The sequence below is a fragment of the Peromyscus californicus genome, unplaced genomic scaffold (assembly GCF_007827085.1).
Source record: "Peromyscus californicus insignis strain IS unplaced genomic scaffold, ASM782708v3 Scaffold_9__1_contigs__length_137607984, whole genome shotgun sequence".
Taxonomy (NCBI): domain Eukaryota; kingdom Metazoa; phylum Chordata; class Mammalia; order Rodentia; family Cricetidae; genus Peromyscus; species Peromyscus californicus.
The window spans coordinates 124,092,905-124,101,398 of NW_026294617.1; the positions used below are offsets into that span (position 1 = coordinate 124,092,905).

Sequence of the window (8,494 nt, forward strand, 5' to 3'; positions counted from 1 at the left end):
CGATGAACGGAACCCACCCCCCCCCTCCAATGCTGTACTTCAGTAGCTAAGAAGAATCAAAACAGAAACCAGGTCCCTGTGTTGTCGGCAGAAGCAGAACTCAGAAGCCGGCTTCACTTACTTTTTGACCCCGACACGGCCATTTCTCTTGTTGTCCATGTCAACAGAGAGCATGGGAAGGCTTGCAGGGTTCCTTTACTTCCGCAACTAATCAATAAGGGAGAAAAGCTTGGGTTTAATTCTTAGAAAGTGAGAGAATACATATTCTCAACTGGAAACACATGGTCCCGTTCACAGCTTCACACCAGTTCACGCACGTTTGTTAAATCTCTAGTCCCCAGTGATTGGAGAGAGAGGATCAACCTGAAGGACTGGATGATGGGCTAGAGTGCTTTCTTTTGCAGCGAACTGCCTACCCTGGCAGTAAGAACGTGCAAAGGAAACCGAAGCCTCCTTCCAAACCAGGAGGGTGACCTGCCTGGCAGGGCTTCCTTGGCCACCTTGCTCCCTGAAGACACTGTAACTCCTACTCAAAGTAGAGAAAACAAGCCTCTCTTTCCGGCCCCTTCCTACTCTGGGCTGTGTCTCTCTTTTTCCTTTTTTCTTTTATTGCTTTTTGTTTGTTTTTGTTCACCCCCACCCCCTGCTTCTAGCTTTCGAAGAAATGCAGAAGGGACTTAAAGCTTTTGTCAGAAAGTGTTCCCCTACCTCATCTATGCTCAGCAAAACTCTGGGAGACGGCCACGCTGACTTAAAGCAGAAAGCTCACACCCACACCCACCCACACACACTAACCAGATAGCTTAGCACAGAAAGGGTGAAGGTGGTGTGTGTTTGAGGTGGGGGAGGGGAGGCAGCTCATCAGATTTATGTAAAATCAAAACATTTGAGATATACAGTAACATGTATGACTGTCTTTATGTTTATCAGATGAGGAACATGTAAAAAATAAAAACCCTCCACAACTAATATACAATTAACAAAATTGGGGGCAGGGTCCTGCTTTAAAGAAAAGAAAATCAAAACAAAAAGCCTGGTCTGTCTGGAGTTTCTTCGTATTCAGCTGAAGCCATAAATTAAACACACTTCCTCTCTAGTCACTTTAGACTCTGGCACTCCTTCTCCAGGGATTACTGTGACATGGCAAGTACATCCTTCAGTATATTCACAAGATATTATCATTCTTCCAGAAGCAGATGATTAACAAACAACATTGCCAGCGTGGGATAATCTCCGCTCCCGACACACACACACACACACACACACACACACACACACACACACACACACACACAACCTGCAGTTGCTAAGTCTCTAAGATCCCTGCTGAAGAAACCCAACATTTAATATACATATAGATATTAGCATACATCCACACAGTCAGAGTAGATAGGGAGTGCTGCTGTTCCAGCCACAAGAAGAACGGCACTTCAGTTGGAAACTATTAGACATTCACCATTTTCTAAGCATCCCAGAAACAAAACAAAACAACTCACGGCGGCACTCTACCACAGCACGCTACATTGTCTTATTATCACTACTATTATTTTTCTTTTTTTTTTCCCTGAAAGAGTAAAAAGAAAACCTACCTAGAAGCAACTAAAACATATCATTTTTATAGGCTTATCAAGAACAGCAAAGAAACCCCAGTGTTTTCTTTCACAAAGTAGTCTGGCAAAGGAATTCAATAAGGAGGTACAATTTGACACAGTGAAATAAAACCAGGCTGGCTCTCAGCCAACATGACGACGACGTTAGGAATCACACACAAGCCGCAACCGCTTTCTGGTTCATGGCTGACTTTTTAAAGCTACAGCGTGCCTGTTCACTTTGCTAACTACCTTCCGCACAATTAGTGAGAGGGAATGAGCACCACTTGCAAGTGGGCAGAACTCTCCTCGCACATGTCTCGTACAAGGAAAAAGAGGCTGTCTAAGCAGCCTGTTAGTGTCTCCCTCCATTCCCGTTGCCACAGAGATCTTCACTGTTGGTCTGCATAGCCATGCCGGGTTTCAAACTATTTCGTTTTCTCCCCGTGGGAAAATAAGAGGAAACCCAGGGCTTATGGCGGGCTCCACACCGTGAACACTCAGAAGCTGCAGCCCTGAGTTAGTCTTTTTTCCTAACAGAGGTGCTGGATAAAGTTCCCAGAGCTGCCTTTTAAGTAATCTCTTTGTGAGGATAAGGAAAGCTCTGGTTGGCCAGCAAATCCCTTCACTCCATGATGCAGGAAGCAGCATCTTTCTCGGAGAGAATGTGTAATAGAAGACCAGAGCTCCTGAAAATGTTCCCATTCCAGCCGAGGAAGCCAAGAAAAACCAAACCAAACTAAATCTTATTCTGCAAAGGAAAAACACTCCGGCAAGGCTTAATTTGAATGGTTTAGCTCAGTTGCATTAAAAAAAAAAAAAAAAAGCTTAACCTCCCCACCCCCAAATTCAGCCAACACTTCTAACCCATGAGCACTTGGTATTGCCCAAGTCACATATAATTAAGATGCGCCAACCTACCACCATTTCAGTTCCAATTCAGGAAACTTAGTGGTAGAAACCAGAGACTGGAGGAGAGTTTTTCGATTGTTACCTGATCAATCTTGCAGTGCCCTGGATCAGCTGGGAACCGCTATTGGGGTTGTGGGGGGCATTTCTGCTCCATAAACCTCATAAACGTTTTGTACATGAGTGGAAAACATATACCAATCAACATGTTGACACTTTTAGTTCGAGATATCCACCAATCCCCCACACCCATTCCCCAACAAAAAACCAAACCAAAAGACAATGGCGAAACGCACTGACAAAATCCACTCAAAATACGGAGACCTTCAGTTCCTTACAAGGACCCCGAGAATCCTTGGTCCTCTGCAAGTGTGATGTTGTTGACTTTAGGCAGAACTGAGGAGAAAGTGGGTGCCTCCCTTTGCTTCACTAATCCTTAAAGACATTCAGAGATCAAAGGTCAACAAGTCTGAGATAAATTTGGATCCTGAATTCCTAAGTCACCCACCCATCCACCCACCTTGTTTCAGGAATGGCATTAGAAATTTTCAGCTTCCCAAAGGCCCACAACTGAGAACTATTTCAAAGGCTCTCTTTACTGGGCTTTTGCCTCGTTGCAAAAGCAGCTATAAATTTTTAGGGTGAATTGTAAGCGCTCAATATTTCTGAGGACTGTTTTGAGCCTGGGTGGGCACGTGTGTACATTATCATGAATGACCAAAATGAGGGAGACGGAGTGCTAACTCATCAACAGATCCACACGGTGGGACTTGATGTGAAACTCCTGTTCTACTTTCCAACTACAGCCAAAGGGATTGGCATCGAATGGTAAGCCTGGTGGGCAGGGGACCCAGGGGGAGGGGGCCCTGATAGCACAGCTCAGAACTGTTCTCAGAGCAGCTTTGACTGCCGCTCTCCAAGGGAAAGAGTCAGCGATGTAAGACGGCTGAGTCTTCCTCAGGCACACTCACGGGAGGGAAGGCTCTGTCAAGTTTCTCCAAGCACCTCGCCCTTCACATAAAAAAGGCCAAGCTCCCCTTCCTGCCTGCTGTGATCATGTTTGCCTGTTAAATAAATGTGTTTCTAGAAGTGTTGTAGGAAATTGGTCCCACTTCATCAAGAACGAGCCACCAAGGTGTCCTAAATGATGGTAACAGGTTTCACTTACCAGCTAGTTTCTAACTTTGGAAATAAGTTGACATTTGTGAACATGTGTGTTCACCCTCTTATCTTTGCACACTCTAACAAGCACGTTAGCCATTTGCTCTTATAAGAACGTGTATGTTAATATTGTATTTGTGTGGATTGTATGTGTTGTGTGCTGTATGCAAGCGGTGTGCTTTGTGATTATAAAACATGTTGTGGTGTGTGTGTGTGTGTGTGTGTGTGTGTGTGTGTGTGTGTGTGTGTGTTGTGTTGTGTGTAGGGGGCGCCCAAACAAGTCTTTCTAAGGCAGTATGTCTGTATTAAGGTAACTTTGGATACCCTAGCCTCAGGATTCTGGAACAGAGAACTTTTGCACCACTTGAAAGCGCCCTCGGGTGGGGGAGGGGAGGCCAGTCAGGAAGGACGGGAGACTAGGTACTTTGAGAGATGGCTTCTATATTGACCCGCACCCACCTCCAGGACGCACAGACGGCCCAGGAAAGCCAGGCTGTACTGTAGGGATCTTCCGCCTGGTCCCGTGCTGGACCGAGGTCCCCGAGGGCAGGGCTGCACGCTTCCCGAAGGGCGTCTCCAGGGCAAAGGACGGCCGCCCTCCCGGCCGGCCGGCAGTCGGCTGAGCAACTCGCGGTGGCGCGGGGGACAGCGGGGAAAGTTTCTGCTGAGATTCTCTGGGAGAACCGGGCGGTCTGCCGGGGGTGGGAGCTCCTAGGGGTGTGGCGCCGAGCCTAGCACCCCGTCCCGTCCCGCCGGCTCTGCCCCGCTCCACTCCAGGTGACAAAGTGCACGCCCGCGGGGCGCCGAACACACAGGGATCGCGGGGCGGGGGTCTGGGGGAAATTTGGATTGTTTTGTTTTGTTTTTGTCCTTATCCTGGTGCTCACTGGTTCCTTTCATCCTGGAGAGGAGGGAGGGCGGGCGTGTTCCCGGACGGCCTGCGAGCCCATCACTTACCTCCCCCCAGCCGCTCGGTGGCCGCCACGCGCGGAGCCCAGTGAAGCGCCCGGCGCGCGCGGCACGCCGGGAGTTGTAGTCCACCGTGGCCCCAGGGGGGCTAAGGAGATGGGGCGGAGGGGGTGGAGAGGCAGAGACTCTTAAGAGGGAAAGGACCGAATCCGCAGAGATTGCAAGGAGAACGTTTGCCAATGGCTCAAAACTTCCAGGGAGCAGAAGGGAGGAGCGACTCCCGGGAAAACCAGTACAGTGGAGATTTTCGGGTTAACACCATTTTCTTGTGGATAACCCGGCTGAACTGTGTAAACCGGACGTTAGCAACAATGATTACAAGAGATTTCCCAGGCCAAGTTCCTATTTTGTAGGGCTCCGCTTCCTCTTCACTGTGAACACGTGTATGGCATACTTGGCTTAGGCGCTCCTGTTTTCTTGTTGGGGAAGTAGCACAACTCCATCGGAGGGTAATTGGACTCTCCATTCACAGACCGCTCCATAGCACTCTTTACAGAGTTGTTTACTCATTTGCTTCATTCTGTTAGATCCATAAAGCAACAATGGGATTTAAGTAAAGAAAGGCTAAAGATGCAGTTTTGTGTGTCTGCACCTGAGGAGGTTGGAGTCAGGCCTGCTTAGTCACTTCCTCCTCCCACCCTTCTCTTGGTTGTTAGGACTGAGTGGGAGAAGGAGACTGGGAATAGCTGTAGTACAGGGAGCTAAAGAAGAGGGACTTTTGTGATGCATTTTCTTGAAATAGCTAGTGAGGTCTGGGGAGCTAGCTCAAGCAGGAAAGTGTTTGCCTGTGAAGTGTAAAAATCTCAAAGTATTCTAGAAATTAGGCCCATTTTAAGAAAAATGAGCCAGAAAGGTGAAACAGATTTCACCTACCAGTAGTTAAAACAAAAAGTCAGGCACAGTGGCACCGGTTTCAGCCCCAACTCTGGGAAGGCAGAGCTAGAAGCATCCCTAATCCGTGGCTAGGTCCAGGCCAAAGACAGACTGTTACAAACACACAAAGAGTGGGTGAGGCACCTGTGGACCTTTGGCCTCTACGCACACTCACACAGAAGGCATGCAAGGACACTTGCGCAAAGAAATAAATACGTGCCATGCACTGCTCCCCCACCAGAAACAGTTGGTGAATAGATCAATAAATAGTGCTCCAGGTCTAAGCCAGATGGGGTGTCAGGGGACACAAGCCCCCATCCCCAACCCAGAAACCATCTCCAACTGATAATCATTTGCAAAGGAAAATTAGTTTTCTCCACAGAGTCTTGTTGTGGAATATTGGTTTAAGATGTGTTTATATCGTTTATGCTGTGGAATATTTGTTTAATGACGCAAAGATGTGTTGCATTCTTTTATGGTGAAAACTCTGTGAAGCTGTGTTACTGTGCCTGCCTAAAACACCTGATGGTCTAATAAAGAGCTGAATGGCCAAAGCTAGGCAGGAGAGAAGGATAGGCAGGGCTGCTAGGCAGAGAGAATAAATAGGAGGAGAAGTCTAGGCTTGGAAGAAGAGAGGAAAGAGTGAGGAGCAAGAAAAGAAGAAGAGGAGCGTGCTAGGGGCTAGCCACCGAGCCACACAGCCAGCCACGGGGTAAGAAGGAAAGAAAGGTATATAGAACAAGATAAAAGCCCAGAGGTAAACTATAGCTAAAGGGAAATGGGGTAATTTAAGTTAGAAAAGTTGGCTAAAACAAGCCAAGCTAAGGCTGGGCATTCATAAGTAAGAATAAATCTCCATGTGTTTATTTGGGAGCTGGGTGGCAGGTCCCTGCAGAGTTAAAAAACAAAACAAAACAAAACAGAGTTTCACTTGGGTATACAAACCACACTTAAGGGCAGGCCCATGCCCTAACGGTAGACTGACAACACAAAATGAACTTACTAGTTCATTTGGAGATTTTTTTGTTTGTTTGTCTCACAATGCTTTGTCTGGCTTTTTTTTTTTTTAACCTTACAGATTTTTTGTTAATATAGTGTGGTTTCTGTCTTCATGTCTTTATGGGATTTCTATATATTCGAATGTGTTTGTCTCTGCATCTATATGTGTTTCTTATACTTTTTCTCTTTTTTTTCTGTTAGCTTGTTTGTGTGTTTTGTCTTATTTTGCTTTTTTATTTTATCATATTATTTTTTAAATGCTTGTGTTTTTTTTTCTGATGGAAAAGAAAAAGAAAGGGTATGGATTTGGGGAGGTGAGGAGGTAGGGAGAATCTAGGAGGAGTTGGGGGAGGAACCAGAATATATTTTATGAAAAAAATATTTTTAATAAAAGGAAATAAATAAGTGGATGCATGAGTGGTAGACCCATAGTCTCCCAGCGCAGTGGGAGAGAGAAGTGGGAGGGAAAAGGCAGTGGGGAGAGGCAAAGGCTGTAAGATGGAATATGATAAAGCAGGGCTGAAAGACGGGCGAATGAAAGCCAGGACCACACAGTCACAGAGCCCCAGAATCCTGTGCTGTCACTTCCGAGTTAGGTCTATGAACTCAGAAGTTATTTTACCTCTCCAAATCTCTTTGACCTCAGCATTAAAATTTAAGAAATACCAGTTGTGTAACAATGGCTGTGAGTGGCAGCACAGATTAAAATAGGCAGGAGACACTTAGAATAGTACGTGTCCTATTATAAGCACTGAGCTAATGTTAGCTACTATTATTATCTACAGAAATTCCTTTTGTGGAAGTATCAAGAAATGAATTGGAGTGGAAGCTGTGTTAGGAGTCTGTGACTATGTCCTAAGCTAGAGACAGTGTATTAAGCTAGCCTCGAAGCGGCGAGGGAGAGAGTCTTTGGAGAGGGAATGGGCAGAGCAAGGCGAACAGTTGCATGTGGGGGAGGAAGAAGAGGGAATCCAAGGCAGTTTCTGTGGATTTAAGGATGTGGTTGTTGTTGTTTCCAACACAGATACAACCACTGTAATATAAAGTTTTGGAAAAAGATGGCCAGTTTGTCTTGGAACCAAACAGAAGGCTTTCTGGGTGTGAAGAACCACATAGAGACAGAAATGCTACTTGGACTACTACGTAGTGATACAGAGTTTTGGGAGCCATTTGTGTAGGAGAGGAAGTTGGGAAGCCTGTGTAGGGACAAAGGGGAGGGCAGCAGGGTGGGCATGCGAGGTGAGGAGCCCATGATGATGGCAGGCAGGCACTGGTCAAGTGCAGGCAAGAGCCGCAGGGGTGAAGTCCATCAGAGCCAAGGAAGGAAGAAACAACGAGGAGAGACATGCCATCAGATAGTCACACAGAGGGGAAGCCGGGACACAGAAGAAACCACTGGATGCTGAACTGGCCCAGGAGCTGTTTTGGAAATGCATGAGGGTCAGTTTGCTCTTGATGCTGATTGGGAAATGATACTGCCTGGATGGAGTTGCTGGAGCCTACAATGCTAGGCATCTTCCATTGTCTGGGACTACTGAATTGTCTTACACCCTGTGGGTCTTCACTGTCCCATAGCCCCACAGTTGGTTCATGTATGCTGAAATTTCTCAGCCTATACTGTTTTACACTTAAAGTGTTTTTCACATGGTTTTAAGATACGTTGATTTTTTTCCTGGAGTGTAGCAACTTCAATGATGACATCATTCATGGAATTTGGGCCACCAGTACAATTCATCCTGTGGCTCCCCTTCCTGCCTAAGGTTATTCTAACATGTGGACACAAAGATCTACTACACCAGCATTTATTTCTCCTCCTTAATGATAACTTAGCACCGTAGATGGTTAAATTTGATTGTCAGCTGGATTAGATCTGGGATCAACTAAGACATGCCTCTGGGCAGGTCCTTGAGGGTATATCAAGGACCAGTTAAATGAAGAGAGAAGACCCTCTCCCAGAGGACAGGACCATCTAGCAGGTGACCCAGATATTCAGA

General features: G+C 46.4%; 1 protein-coding gene across 3 annotated transcripts in view; it reads right to left on the minus strand.

Annotated features, from left to right (window-relative positions):
- Nucleotides 1-5,140, minus strand: part of Samd13 (sterile alpha motif domain containing 13) — a 42,749-nt gene extending 37,609 nt beyond the window's left edge. The window contains exons 1-2 of one of the 3 annotated variants that reach the window (XM_052731171.1): nucleotides 1,590-2,138; nucleotides 122-207 (exon numbers count right to left, since the gene is read on the minus strand). In XM_052731171.1, coding sequence (XP_052587131.1) covers nucleotides 122-174 — 53 coding nt within the window. In that variant the 5' untranslated portion in view covers nucleotides 175-207; nucleotides 1,590-2,138. Of the gene's footprint in view, nucleotides 1-121; nucleotides 208-1,589; nucleotides 2,139-4,118; nucleotides 4,377-4,616 lie in introns of those variants that run through there. The other 2 variants (XM_052731172.1, XM_052731173.1) reach the window with 2 other exon arrangements.
- Nucleotides 5,141-8,494: the final 3,354 nt, after the last annotated feature.